This window comes from Leptidea sinapis, chromosome 9 (assembly GCF_905404315.1).
Source record: "Leptidea sinapis chromosome 9, ilLepSina1.1, whole genome shotgun sequence".
NCBI lineage: Eukaryota > Metazoa > Arthropoda > Insecta > Lepidoptera > Pieridae > Leptidea > Leptidea sinapis.
The window spans coordinates 8,379,329-8,395,348 of record NC_066273.1 but is presented as its reverse complement, the minus strand read 5'-3'; the positions used below and the strand labels follow the sequence as shown (position 1 = coordinate 8,395,348).

At 36.7% G+C, this 16,020-nt stretch overlaps 1 protein-coding gene across 4 annotated transcripts in view; it reads left to right on the top strand.

Moving 5' to 3' along the window:
- Window positions 1-15,478, top strand: part of LOC126966230 (pickpocket protein 28) — a 37,955-nt gene extending 22,477 nt beyond the window's left edge. For 3 of the 4 annotated variants that reach the window (XM_050810187.1, XM_050810186.1, XM_050810185.1), the window contains exons 5-14: window positions 2,375-2,480; window positions 3,169-3,323; window positions 3,952-4,063; window positions 5,904-5,996; window positions 7,212-7,351; window positions 8,108-8,238; window positions 10,166-10,225; window positions 12,505-12,709; window positions 13,973-14,146; window positions 15,257-15,478. In XM_050810187.1, coding sequence (XP_050666144.1) covers window positions 2,375-2,480; window positions 3,169-3,323; window positions 3,952-4,063; window positions 5,904-5,996; window positions 7,212-7,351; window positions 8,108-8,238; window positions 10,166-10,225; window positions 12,505-12,709; window positions 13,973-14,146; window positions 15,257-15,365 — 1,285 coding nt within the window. In that variant the 3' untranslated portion in view covers window positions 15,366-15,478. Of the gene's footprint in view, window positions 1-2,374; window positions 2,481-3,168; window positions 3,324-3,951; window positions 4,064-5,903; window positions 5,997-7,211; window positions 7,356-8,107; window positions 8,239-10,165; window positions 10,226-12,504; window positions 12,710-13,972; window positions 14,147-15,256 lie in introns of those variants that run through there. The other variant, XM_050810188.1, reaches the window with a different exon arrangement.
- The last annotated feature ends 542 nt before the right edge of the window (window positions 15,479-16,020 follow it).

Sequence of the window (16,020 nt, the reverse complement as noted above, 5' to 3'; positions counted from 1 at the left end):
CCACTTCACCACCCAAAGTACCATCATCCAAGTACCAAACATTAAATTTTGATTTTAGTTTTGTTATGGCGGAATGAATGGCAAGGCTAAATATTGCTGGACCAAGAGGGTCGCCTTGCTGACAGCCAACAGAAGACCAAATATTATGATTTTTGAATAATAATTTGGATGGTTTACTATAACATTGCCAAATATAATGATATATTGAAGGAATTGAATTTTTAACTTCTCTCAGCAGAGCTCCCCTATCAACAGAGTTAAAAGCATTTTTCACATCTAATTTTAAAAAGACATCACCAGAGTTCTTCTCCAAAAAAGTTCGCGCAGCGTGGACTGCAGCTTCGCAAGTACTTTTGCAGCCGAAACCCAACTGAGTTGGAATGAATTTAGTTGATAGGAAAGGAGAAATATGTTTACAACAAATTTTAGAAACAAGGCGTCGAAATGTGCAGCCCACGGCTATAGGACGAATACCACCATCTTTTTTCTTAAGAGCACATATATTTGCACCATATAAAATTTCGGTAATTTCGGTATTAACTTTTCCAGAAAGCATGAGATTTACTAAGAGAACAATGTCCTCAAGCAACGCTCTACCCGCATCCCCTGTGGAAGGACATACCAGATCTTTCAGATGCTGGGGTGTCAGTCCATCGGGGCCGCCGGCAGAACCAGTCTTAAAGGACATTATTGCTTTTAGTACATCACCATCATTAGCCCGTAGATGATTATCGGAAAAAGATGGTTCCGGAATAACACAATTAGCATCTGGTAATGGGTGTTTACTTTGTAAAGCCAAAAGTGTTTCATTTGAGTCGGGTGCCAGGATATCATTTGAAAAAAGTATAGATGCAGCACCTTTCACGTCACCGTCATTAACTTTCTGTTCTACTTTTCGAAAAATGTTGAATTTTGAATTTTGGTTACTATTTAAAATATTGCCAAAGATATTTGGGTCAGAACAATTTGATTTTATTTTCTGTGTGAGTGAACTGTGGTCATCTTTTTTTGCATGTAAAGTTGAATATGCGAACATGAACAAATGCTCCCAACTATCTTTTGAATTTTGGTTGACTGTAGATCGAATGACTTTGGAGAGTGCAGTTGCAACAGTAATGCGAGCCCCTTTTGGAATTCGCTTTACTACTGGAACCGAATTCTTTAATTTTCCTAATAATTCCGAAAAATTTGTTGTAACATGATATGCGTTATTTGTCGAGGGCAAGGTGCTATGATGTATATCCGAAACTAACGCGGAACTGTGCTTTTTACCTGTGTTTTTTTTTACTAATATATTGTTTTCGACATCGTAACTTAGAAACTTAGATAATTAATACGTCGAGATAGATTATCTTGCTGTTAGACAACCGATAAAAACAGGCCAGGAATATTAGTTCAGCTACGTCTTACACTCGCAATTTGTATAACATTTTGTGTTAGTGTGCATGAATTGCTCAAAATAGAGGTTAGTTCTAAACTCAATATTTTTCGATCTAAGGTATTTTAATATAATGCTCGCTTTTCTTTACTTTTTATGTTGTGTGTGAACTGACGCTTCTACTGGATTCGATTACTCTTGTATTTTATTTAATATATTAATGTTTTTAGCTTACTCGTGAAAGTCGTAACGTTTCAGTATTTTTGTTTGAGGCGGAAGCGAAGCGGAACGGAGTTAAATGAACTTGTAACTAAAATCTGCAGTATATTTGGTTCCCCATCCATGATGGTATCCTCAGATACTTCGGACATATCACGCGACGTGGAGAGCATGCCATAGAGAGACTTGTTGTTCAGGGAAGGGTCAACGGCAGTAGGTCAAAAGGACGCTCCCCTATGCGCTGGACAGACCAGATCAAAGCCCTAACCAATACTCCCCTCAACACATGTGCCAGAGAAGCAACAGCCAGGGATAACTGGCGTAGAATCGTTCGTCGTTCGACGTGACCACGACTGCTCTGTCAAGAGTAATCCGACGAAGAAGAGAATTTGGTTCCCAAAACCAATATTAACCAACCATTACTGTTAAATCTTGTCTTGTGTAAAATTCTAATAATAATAAAATTCTAATAATAATAATTTAATGTCGGTTAATCTTAACTCTAAAAGAGCGGCGATATCACAGCACGAATCTATCATAAATCACGTTTTTTGGCCCGCAATTACCAAGCTTATTTATCTAGAAACCCGTAACATAAACCGCATAATGATACCTCGATTATTGTAAACACAAGTAGATATAGCCTCACAAGTGGCCGGCGTTGGGTTTGGCGCCAAAACAGCAGGTGACTTCTGAGGGCCGAGATCAGAGATTTACCGGCGAAACCTTGTACAGTGACATACACACTAAATGATATCGTTTTCGACTTCATTTTAGACGGTTTCTGTTTGAAGATGTGAGCCTCGTATGCGACGACCATCTCGCCCCAAAAACTGGAAGAAAATTCTCACTGGGAAATGTGACTGTTGATAACTTGAAAGAGGTGAATATGATATAGTTAAGTTTTTAATTTGTCTCTACTTGAAATCTTACGAACGGGGCGTTTGGATTTTGTGCTCGTACTAGAACTATCAAAAACTATCGTTCATCTTTGAGTATTTACGAAATATTGCGATGGGAGAAATACGTCAACTGTTTAAAAGGCCTGCCCTTCTACAAAAAGGTGACGTTTAACCTAAGTGTAAGTACTTATTATATTTGTGGTAGAAAACTGGAACAGGTATTAAGTTCCTAATGACGATAGTACTTTTATCTTTCTTTTTTTTATGAAAATAAGGGACGAGACGAGCAGGACGTTCAACTGATGGTAATTGGTACGCCCTGCCCATTACAATGCAGTGCCTCTCAAGATTATTGAAAAACCCAACTGCGACAGCTGCGCTTGTCACCTTGAGACATAAGATGTCAAGTGACAAGTCTCATTTGCCCAGTAATTTTACTAGCTACGGCGCCCTTCAGACGGAAACACAGTAATGCTTACAGATTACTGCTAAACGGCAGAATTAGGCGCCGTTGCCGTACCCATTATCTAGCCGGCATCCGGTGCAGAGAAGCCTCCCACAGGTGATGTTCGTATATAAAGACCATTGAGACACAAATACAGTACCAATTGCATCATATTCGTAGAGCTATATTGAAGAGTATAAACATTAAAGTTTTCCGTGTTTTAGCTGTCGCCGAACATAACTGAAATATTCTTGGGATGCAAGTGGAAGGACATACCCAAAGATAGCTGCACTGACCTGTTCTCTCCTATCCTGACAGAAGAAGGACAATGTTACACCTTCAACACGCTCAATGCTGATCAGTTGTTCAGAGTGGAAAAGTAAGTTTTGTTGAAATTTCTTATTGCATTATTTGAGTAAGACTTGCGGAAGACGCCTGTAGTTCATTAGTTTTATTAATATTTTTTTTATAAAAATAAGGGAAGAGACGAGCAGCACGTTCAGCTGATGGTAATTGATACGCCTTGCCTATTATAATGCAGTGCCGCTTGAAAAACCCAAAAATTCTAAGCGGCACTACAATTATTGCGCTCGTCACCTTGAGACATAAGATGTTAAGTCTAAATTGCCCAGTAATTTCAACAGCTACAGCGCCCTTCAGACCGAAAGACAGTAATGTTTACGCATTACTGCTTCACGGCAGAAGGCGCCGTTGTGGTACCTATAAACTAGCCGGCATCCTGTTCAAAGGAGCCTCCCACTGGTACCTTCATAATATAGTTGGTATATTTGACATAGCGTTTCCTCTGGTATGCAATTTAATATGTGCAAAGCCTGTGCTATGCCTAATTTGCAAGACAACGTAATATTTAATACGATATACTTACTTAAACATACATAAATACATCCATGACTCGGAAACAAACATCCATATTCATCATATAAATGTTTGCACCTACCGGGAACCCAGAACCTCTAGCTTGCTATAACTATTAATAATTTGTTCAGCTTGCACAAAGCGTACAACTACCTCGAGTTCACCAACACATCGCAGAGCTGGACTCTGGAAGAAGGCTATCCACCTGATACTCCGCTAGAGACTTACCCCCATCGTGGATCTGTAAGTAAACCAACTCATAAGTGTTGGACTGACCTTCAGGAATCTACTATTATTTCTAGAATAAGAAAACATGAGAGAAGTTTTGTTGATAACGGCACCATGCGGTATACCTTATTCTGCCTCACACGCCGACAGTATCATCATTTAGTTAAAATACTTTTATTCTGCAGCTAAAGGTTTTTCAAAACAGCTTTATTATGGATTCGCGTTTGGCGGTCAGCAAGTTCAAATCACTTTTGATAATTTGTATGCCTAGCATGAAAGATATTATAGGATCAAAATCCAATTTTTGTATGTGTATGTTCACTTAAAACTCGAAATGTAACTTTACATACTTTACATATAAAGGACGATATGACCTCTCTGACGAACGTAGTTAAATTAGTGCGAAGTAGGTGCGCTGGAAAAAGAAAAGATAAAATCGAATTCATGTGAAATTTTACATAAAACATGCATATGGTAACTGGTGATGCGGACAAGTGGTGGGTAAAACATATTTCTAACCTGATTCGCCAAAAGAGTATCTTACAAATAATAAATAATAAAAGTCTGCATATGTATGGTTAAAATAAAACACCAGTGGAGCTGTTGAACAAGCAATCTGCACCCGAAACGTCGAATACCTTCGAAATTAAAAGTAAGTGCAAACTAAATGCTTTCTGGAAGGTTGCCAAAAAAACTACTGCATTGCCACAATAGCAAATGCAGGTTTTTGACCCTTGCCATTTATGCTTTGACATTTTCTAAATCTTTTTATCTATTTGCCCTTGAATATGTCTTTTTATACATCAGGTACGTATTACCACAGAGTAGGGACTTAGATACATATATAACTTATATATAATCTAATATATAAAATTCTCAGGTCGCGGTGTTTGTAGTTAAACTCCTCCTCCTCAACATCTATTTTTCATCTCCCTAAATGTTAAGGGTGGTCGACGCAAAATTTGGCGTGGACCACCCTTTTTTTATTTTTTTTTACATTTTTTTAAATTTATTTGATTATGATATATATATATATATATATATATATATATATATATATATATATACTATAAAATGAGCCCGCATTAAAAAATACATACAACTTCAAATTTTCACCCATCTACGATCAACAGTTAGGTACTTTTGTATCGCGATTATAATATCGGCAATACAACGTTTGCTGGGTCAGCTAGTATTTTTATAAAATTATTTAGTGCAAGTCAGGATGAAGTATAAAAGTTACATTAACATTCAAATATGTATAACAAAATTCATTAACAATAATTTTAGAAACATTAATCCCAACTATACGATTCAAATAATCTTTCACATTATAATAGGCCTTCGATGTTAATTTATTTTTTACGATACATTAAATTTTTTAATTGGTTTAATTTAATATCATTTGGGAGTATATTTTTAAAATATAACACAATTCACTTTAAAACATTTAGCAATTTTACGGAGCCTAGTAGATGGAATTGCGAGTTTATGTTTGTTTCGAGTATATAAATAAAACATGTATGTATGAATATTTGTTGAGTTATTAATATATTATTTAGGTGAGATATTTGTTTAGAAATCAAAAGGGTTACATACAATACATAAAACTTAAGTACCTACATTTTTTCCAAGCATCAAACGTTCGTTGATGATGAGTTTTATTTAAGTCTTTCTACCTTTCTTAGTTATAAATTAACATTTCCATTCTATGTTTCCCTTTCTAGACTGTTAATCTTAGCAAAGATATTAATTGAATCCATTTTAATTTTCATCTTTAGTTTTTAAGTAATCTTAATCTAGTTACTAACCATTTGCGTCCTTATATTAAACTAAGAGCATTGTTGCCTTTCAGGGATATGGTGCAAAATCTGGTTTAACATTTTTGTTAAAAGCAAGACAAATTGATTTAGATTATCTGTGTAAGGGGCCAGTTCAAGGATTTAAGGTATCTGAATTTCATTACTTACGATTTATGGCTGTAGCTTTAAGGTACAAGCCCTATTATTCTACAAAATGACTTGAAAAATTCATTGCACTACTTTTTAGTAGATTCGTGGAAGAAGGTGCCTATATAAAGCCTGAGCAAAATAATGATGACTATAAAAGCATCCTCTCCTTTGTACAGGATGCCGATAAGATTATGGGTACCACAACGGCGCCTATTTCTGCCGTGAAGCAGTAATGTGTAAGCATTACTGTGTTTCGGTCTGAAGGGCGCTATAGCTAGAGAAATTACTGGAAATGAGACTTGGCATCTTATGTAGTAGTGCCTCTGCTACTACTGCATTGTAATGGGCAGGGTGTATCAATTACCATCAGCTGAATGTGCTACACATCTCATCCATGATTTTCATTAAAAAAAAAAACAGATTTTTTGTCAAGGAATGCTATACGATCACCGTCGCCCATAGTTGCTACACCAAAGACCGTTGAATAGTATTGTTACATATTTAATTACTACTTATGGTGCTAGACTCTAAAATTATTATTGATAATTATAAAAATTATAAATATGCAATATATTGGCTCACAAAAAAATTTGAATGAAAAGGTTGCTGGTAACTTCTAAGCATTACTTAAACTTATTTGGAAAATATTTTTTTCTAAACTTGCTTTCTTAAAAAACTCTCCATCCAGCACATTAAAAATTGGAAATACATAGAAATCAATATGGCCTAGGTCGAGAGATTTTGGAGGTTGTTCAAGTATCTATTTAGAAGCCAGCATCTCTCAAGGACCTGTGAGCCAGGTCATCTTGATGGAATAAAACACTTTTAAAGGATTAAAACGCGTGTAATTGGAACTGTCTTTTTACATTACATTTTTGCATAATTTTTGCTCGTTTTCAGGGGGACTGAACCCCTAACCGAGATCTGGAAAAGTCTTGAAACGTCGGGTTAATTATAATAAAAATAAAAATGTAACTTTTACGCTTAAATCTAATGTAAAAACACAGTTACAATTACAAGCGTTTTAATCCGTTAAAAGTATTTTATTTAAATGTGTAACACTCGCGTTAATTAAAGAAAATACTATGGAATGGAAACAGTTTTTGCAAGTTGCCTCGCTGTTTCACGCGAATTTCGTTCCTCAATCTGTTTTACATATAAAGAGCCAGTCGTAAAATTTATAACCAACTAATCTAGCATGTATATTTCAGATTCTTCTCCACAATCCTGCGGAGTTACCACGACTATCGCAGCAATATTTCCGATCCCCTTTGTCACAGGAAGTTGTTGTCGCAGTCAAGCCCAAAATGATGACCACGTCTGAAGGTTTAAAACCATATGATGCAACGAGGTAAGAAACCAAACACAATTGTGATATTAATGTATTTAAATACAACTTGAAAGATATATTATTATACTAGATGATGCCCACGACTTCATCCGCGTCGATAATGAATTTTTTAAAATAATAAGCAAATTTGGAATTGAAGATTTTCTCATGTCCTTATTCCAGTTCCGGTTCCCGTTTTTGCTCCCGTTCCCAACATATTATATGAATATTATTTGGAGGAAGATTGATATGGCAAACTAAACCTTCGATTTTTTCCAGGATAACGTAGCTTATGTCCTTTCTCAAGCTATAGTCTATCGCTGTACCAAATTTCATCAAAATCGGTTTAGTAGCTCTGACGTAAAAGCGTAACACATAATATGTATAACATTTAAGTAGTTTGACAATCCACTAGACCACCTGGGGTTCTCCGGAAGACCAGCGCTTCAGTTCACCTCAGCATAATGCTGAGGTGAACTTCAATTCTGCATGTTCATGTAAATTAATAAATAAGTCTACTTGTATACTACTTAGGTTTAAATTGCAGAATAAATAATTTTTCTTTCTTTCTTTCTTCTTTTTAACAAACAAACTTACATTTATAGTATTAGTATAGGATTACGAACGTTAAACTTTCCCAGTTTTCATCATAGATTGCGATAGCGCATCGTAAAACCTGCATTCCCCGTCTGTTCTTATATAGGTTAGTTATAAGATAACGTGCTCGTTTGCACCAAACGTGGTTTGTTAAAGATTAAAATAGAGTTTTGTTTACAGACGCCAGTGTTATTTCCCAAGCGAGCGTTATCTGCAGTATTTCAAAGTTTACACTCAAGCAAATTGTGAAATGGAGTGTTTAACCAACTTCACCGACGCCAGATGCGGATGTGTTCATTTTGGGATGCCGCGTAACTATTTATGATCAGTATTTAATTATAATAATATTAATAAATTCTTTATTGCCATACAAAAACATTACAAATATAAAATGAATAATGAGGCTACGCGATGAAACAATTTTTTTTTATTTTATTTGGGAAACTTACAGCCATTTTTACAAATTTTACACAACAAATAGATTAATAAATGCTTATTACAAGCTTCCACATATGTTTTTAAATTGCTTAAGCTCAGATTAATATATAACACAAACAATACTGTAACACAAAATAGGTTCTAACATATGAGATTAAGTGCTTTTTTTTTATGTTAGACTTACATCGACACTGTCTTTGGTAAGCACATTCTTAGCTACACGAGGACTACAAGTAAAGAGGTCAAAACGGTTATCATGGTTAAGCTTGTTGAACTGCCGCATGCAACGAGGAAAAAAGCTATTTTTCCGGTAGTTAGTGTGGCTGGAATCGATGCCAAACAAAGCCGGTATCCTAAGACTACGAGTAGGAACATTAAGATTAATTTTGCTAAGAAGCTCCGGACTATCAATGTTATTTTGGGCTAATTTCAGTAACAACGCGATGTCAGATATGTTTCGCCTCTGATGTAATGGAACTAGATGGAACATCAGGCTTCGCTGTGGATATTCAGACATTGGTATATTAAAAAGGCAAAAGGAAAAGGCTCAGCTTCACCTGACATGGAATCATGGATTTATGTTTCCATGCAGCGCTGTTTTTCAGCCATCCCCTCCTCCCTAAGGTGTTAAGTGGGATTGGATGTATTGTGGCTCCCCGATTACCTACTTAAGCTATATATTTTTTTAAATGTAATTTAAAAAAAAGTGTTATGATTACCCTTGCAAGTGTATGTGTGTGTTTGCGTGTGTTTAAGTCCGTACACAGAAAAAAATCTTTTAGAGAAAGTTATTTCCAATGGAAGTGGTCCAGTTTCTCCGCAGCAAGTTGCTTTTTTAGTAGAGCAAAACGGTATTTTTTTAAAGCACTCGATACTCATCTGTTTTTTTTAAATTAATTAATTAATAATTAATGATAACAATTATTAATCTTAAATGTTATGAGTTTTGAAATGAAACGTCTATGTTATTAAAAGCATATTATTTTAATGTGGAACTAACTGTCTGTGAGAGTTGCAAAGACTGACAAGTTAATAATCATTCAGGTATTAAAGAGAGGCTATTAATGAGATCTAATGTATAACTCAATTCTACCCTACCTTTGTATTAGGCAGACTTTAGATCTCGGGTATAGGTTTGGGTGGACCATTATGAATGTTTGACTACCTTATGAATGAAGAGTAAATAATCTAAAGGTAACATTAGAAAATAAAAGTAATAGTTTCACTAACCACGAACATTTAAGACTCTGATTATATACTATAAACTAGCTGACCTAGCAAACGCTGTATTGCCATACAAGTTAAAAAAAAAAAAATACAAATCCGTTCGAGTTTGGTAACAAACACGAGTATCCCTGTTGTCAGACAGCTGAAAGTTTGTTTCCCGAGCTGTACTTGCCGTTTTAAAAAAATATTAAATTCATTTGCATCACTCTTTACTGCGGGATAATTGGGTATTTAATTCCAGTTGAAATCACTTAAAAAATCACAAATTGAAAAAATAATAAAAATTAAAACAAAATCGCCGCCATGTACCTAATTTAAACCAAAAAAAAAAATTGAACACGCGTTTATAAAGTATTTTATTACAGAATGTTGGATACATCCATCCATCCATTTCAGCCGGAAGACGTCCACTGCTGGAGTCCAAAGGCCTCCCCAAAAGATCACCATGACGATTAGTCCTGCGCTGTCCTCACCCAACCTACTCCAGCGATCTTATATACAGATCATATATACCAAATGCAAATCAAAATAAAAGTGTGGCAAACAATAATTGTAATAGCAATATATTTTCAGATGGACCCAATATGACGGTGTGTAACGCTGGAAGTGTTCCTTGTATGAAGAACGCACAAAGTATGTATCACACTTGTTACATAGAATAATATTAAAATAATTGTAATAAATGCCTCATATTAGTCACAAAGTCATGATTCAAAGCAACCTTCACATTTACCTTTACATCTCAGTACCGAAGTATAATGGTATTATAATTTATTCGATTAAACCATGAGTCAGCAGTAAGGTCTAAGATAACTTAATAGGTGTTATTCTTTGTCATAGAAATATAAAGAATTGTTTTTAAGTATTACCGAATGTCCTATTTTACCTAGCTTGTACTATTGTGTCCTGTGTATGTCTATGTATTCTGTGCCAAATATTTCCCAAAAAGGAACCGGAGATACCGCGTAATTTGCGGGATTAAGTATCTTTATGCATTATCAATAATCAAGTCAGCAAAATGTACGTAGATACGTAATCTTGTTACGGCTGAAGCAACAATTCAAGAAGCAAAACAAGAAGCTTAAATTCTTAATAAGGAAACTGGAAGACAATCATTCATCGTTAGCTTTAAAACTAGCTGTATCTTTGCGCCAACATATTTCACATCGACAAACAAAAACTGTACTGTTCATTTATTTTTAAATCCCTGGAGTTACCAAGCATTGTGTGATGATGGAACATTTTGTGTACTGCCGGCAAAAAGTGTGTCCCTTTTTGGTTTCTATACTTTCGAATATGTACTGAATCATTACAGGGGTAGGCAGAGACCACATCTTTCACTTAAAAATGCCATAAATTATTTTGATTTCTAAGTGCGAGATCCCACGTATTCCGAGATCCCGAGGGATCGACAATTGCTGCACCAAAGAATCTTATGTATCCTAATTGAAGACTCATTAAATGTGAAGTTGAAAAGTTAATAATGAAAAACCAAAGCATGGATTCATCCCCAGGCTCATAGACTCGCTGCACGCAGGGTAATAATGGGAGGTGTGTCCCCTGTAAAACAGACGGTTGAGGCATTATGCGCGCTAGTCGTGTAGCTGTTAATATTACATATTATTATTATTTAATTTAACGGTCGTCGGTGGCCAGTTCCAGCGTCATATTATAAACATATGCATGTTGTAAATTTAATATTTTAGTGGGAAATTTTAGGATTATATACTACACACAGATTTATAATATTATTTAGTACCCGCACACCCTTCGGTCCGACGCACGGACGGTTCTGTAAGTCTAGAGCCGAAACAGGTAAAAGTTTGGCAATGTGTATTACAATTGGTGTAAAATAATAATAACCATGACGGCGAAATCCAAAATGGCCGCCACGATGTTCTTTTCTGTACTTAAACGTAAACTTATTTATATAGTATTTAAAAATTACAGTGTAATAATACTTTTGCGGTGTGTTTTTTTATGAAAATAAGGGACGAGACGAGCAGGACGTTCAGCAGATGGTAATTCGGATACGCTCTGCCCAGTGCACTACACAATGCAGTGCCGGTCAGGATTGTTGGAAAACCCAAAAATTCTGAGCGGCACTACAACTGCGCTCGTCACCTTGAGGCATAAGATGTGAAGTGTCATTTGTCCTGTAATTTCACTAGCTACGGCGCCTTTCAGACCAAAACACAGTAATGCTTACACATTGCTGTTTCACGTCAGAAATAGGCGCCGTTGTGGTACCCATAATCTAGCCGGCATCCGGTGTTCAGTGCACTTCGTACGTACCGATTTTTTTATATCCGGTAACAATTCTCTCCTTATCCTGGTACGAAAGGTGACGTGCGGATCACCCACTTCATAAGCGGCACCAGGGGCTTAGTAAACCACTAATCGTGTTTTTTTGGAGTTTACTCCTTAAGAATCGATTTTCATATAAGGCGCTCGGTATGAGAAAAATATGGAGAGTAAAACCTACTCATCAAATGGGATAGTAACGTTTTTGGTGCGCATCATTTCTCGCGCACCATTCACTTTTCAATTGTGTGTGTGTGTATATACACATATATTATATACTTGTGTGTAGCCAGCATACACAGTATAACTGCGTGATAGCTTACGCAAGTAGTATAATATACCTAATTAGGGTGTGCCAAAATGGAATTTGGAATTTTGAGTTCCACTTTTAACAGGAGTTGTGTTTGGGCAATTCCTGACATATTTGAGCGTTAAGGATTTATTTGATTTTTTAATTAATACGCTTTTATTAGCTTCTGCTGTATGTCTGTTTGTAACCGACTCCATTGGACTTGATTTTGTTTAGTGCCTGTTCAAAGACAATCGTTCTTGAGGAGTAAACTCCAGTCGTGCGTCGGTGTTGACACATACACTTTTTTTATTTTCAGCGGAGCTAGTGACAGCTGAAATACAATCGGGTCTCGAGAATGATATCCACTCGAACGATACTCTGGGCGACGCTCGCAAAGTTGCAGCGCAATGCAAGTGTCTACCAGCGTGTACGTCCATCGAATATGAGGCGGAGACTTCTCAAGCAGACTTTGACTGGAAAGCCCTTTTCAGAGCTTATAAACTACCTACCGACGAAGAGGAGTAGGTTTTAGTACTTATATATGGAGATCGCTTAGATTAAGGATAAGTATCCAACTAGATACCGCACTACTTAAGAACAATAGCTTTTTTATTACGGCAACTATTAGATGCTTGTGTGCGATGCATCTTGACACTCGGTCAAGATGCCACGCACACAAGGCATCTTTCAAATTTTGTTACATACGCTTCGTGTTATGTTACATTGAATTTAATAAAATACAAAATACTTACTGATGATATGTGATCCCAGTGTCTTTTTATTTCATGTAGTAGATATTCTTTTTACAAGTCTTACCACGCAACATTGTTCGAGACTGGTTCGAGTATTAGTTGCCGCACTTTACGACTACGCCGGCGGTATTTAGTTGGAGCGCAGCGGAGACCAATCCTTAATCTAAGGGAGATCGATTTTGCGAACTGTCTTACAAGTGTAGTTTTATTTTGTGGCAGGTTTTCTTTCAAAGCAATCCATGCTATTGAAACAATCACCCCTGCTCTAAGATTACGGGATATCAGACATCTATCTATATTTAAGCTCTTTTTCTTTATTTTCCTTTTTGAAGTGAAAACTTCTTGAGCCGCGATGGGAACTTTTTGGTAGGGGAAAATCTTATGGGTTCGAGTCACCGTTTTCAATTCTATCGGCAGCCTCTATGCCTGTTCATCTGTGACGATGTCAAACACCGCTTTCGAGTGTCCTTCGTTTCGCTATTCAACCATTCCTTGCACCAAACCAAAAACGATACTATCTTTTTTTACTTTTTGTAAGATATAAATAATGAAACTTCATATCAAAATATTCGTGTAGATAGGTACCTACTTCGTAAAATCTGCAATCACATCATATATCATTGTAATATATAATATCCGCACCATCTCGATGTGTGGCGGTCCTCCACAGTGCGGTTTTCAAGGAGATTTCTTCCACGTACTACAAAGCTATGAGCTTCCTTGTGCGTTGTTTTCGGATCGATACGACATGGGTACCTTCAAAAAAAGCGCGTACACCTTTCTTAAAGTCCGGCAATACTCCTGTGATTCCTCTGGTGTTGCAAGAGAATGTGGGCGGCGGTGATCACTTAACAACCCAACCCACGCCACCCGTACGCTCGTCTGTCCTCCTTTTCCATAAAAAATATCTTTTATGGTAGCGGCTAGTAAACCAAAATACTAAAATATTGTAAGATCCAATGTGCGTTGCTATTAATTTATCATTCCTGTGAAATCCAAATATTTAAACAACAGTAATTTTACCTGTTTCAGCCTTCTCATGGCCCGAGTGATGATATTCTTCAAGGAAGCACAATTCATAACATCGAGGAGATCGGAGTTGTACGGTCCGACGGATTTCCTCGCGAACTGCGGCGGTCTTCTCGGTCTTTTTATGGGCTTCTCCATACTAAGCGTTGTTGAAATATTATATTTCTTAACTTTGAGGTAAGAGTGCAAACAGAATATTATATAGTTATACCACCCGGAGTTTGGAGTTTCCCTGCGAGATCGAATCAGAAATGAGGAGATCCGTAAGAGAACCAAAGATACCGACATAGCCCAAATGATTGCGAAACTGAAGTGGCAGTGGGCGGGGCACATAGTTTGACGGACAGACGGACAGGCCGCTGGGGCAGTAAAGTCTTCGAATAGCGACCACGTACCGGAAGACGTAGTGGTGGTAGTCCACCCACAAGATGGACCGACGATCTGGTCATGATCGCCGGAATACGTTGGATGAGGGCAGCGCAGGACCGATCGTCGTGGAGATCTTTGTCCAGGAGTGGATATCTTCCGGCTGATGACGATGATACCAACCGTATCATTAAGAGTGGAGTTATACTACACCCATTATCCCTCAGTCCTCACCAAACTACTTATCCACTCTGAGGTAGCACAACTGTTAACAATTCGCCTTTTCATCAGCCTATGTTTTTGATAATGTGCAATTATACAAATAAAATTTTTAACCAAGATTTATGAACGATGCGGGACTCGAACCCGCGAACTCTTGGGTTCTGTCCGAGCGCTCTTCCCAACTGAGCCCACCGTTGGAGTACACATGGGTCGTAAATTTTAAAAATAACAAATTGTTTAGATATGAAAGAGCGATATCTCAAGTCAATTTCCTAATATGCATATATTGGGGTTGAGCAGCTTATCAACTGTAAATTAGATCCTATAGATGAAGCCACAACCTGAGAGTTGAATAATACTTACTTTACCATGTAAAAATTTTGACAATTTCACCGTTTGTCTGGTGGTCTGGTCACAATACATTGATTAAAACTAGAGTTTCAATCCTTATCTGATAATACATACATTTATCACTACATATATCATAAAAAAAAAGTCAAAACTACAAAATTCACCATAAAACTGCGCTCGCTAAATCTATATCAAACGAAATTGTATTTATGTTTTGCCATAAGAATCCACTTAAAGTCAGCTTTAATCACAAGCGTACCTGTAGAAAGTATTAACTTAAACGTGTGATACTCGCATAACCTGAAGAGAGTTTTGGAACTTAAATGGCAATATATTTGACATTTTCAGAGTATGGTGCCTTCTGGCGCGGAAACGTCGACCACAGACAAACATATTGTACGCCTCGCCGGAACTTAACGGAGCGAATAAGAAACTCAAAACACTGAATGTCGATTAAGCACGAATATTTAATGTTATCATTTATAATTAATTATACACGTCATTATACACTCTTGCAAATATAAAACAGATTACTAAAAATTATAAAGATCCATTAAAATCTTGCTTACATTGAAGAGTTTTATTTTTAATGGACTAACAAATGACAGACGAGTGAGTGATTCGCTGTTGAAGGTCATGAGTACATGAGTACCAACGCGTTGTCATATAAACCTGGAACTAGCAAGGATGTAAGCTTAGATTACAAGATTGGTTTCCGCTGTGCCCTAGATACCGCAGGTGTAATGGCAAAATACGGAAACTTTTACTACAACCCAAATGAGCGTTCTCGAGCAAGTCTTGAACAATGTGTGACGTTGACGTGGCACACGTTCTGTTAAACATTGGTAATAATTGAAACTAAAAATGTCGGGTTGCGTAGTAATACTTTGTAAAAATAATACAAGACATAAAAAAGACACTGGGATCACATATCGTAAGGAAGTATTTTGTATTTTATTAATTTCAATTTCAAAATGCTACGTACACAAGCATCTTTACAAATAGCCAATACACACTACAATATACAGTTCCCGTAAAAAAAAAGGCTATTGTTCTTAGGTAGCGCGGAATCTAGTTGGAGCTAGATCCGCAGCGCAGCGGAGACCAAATCT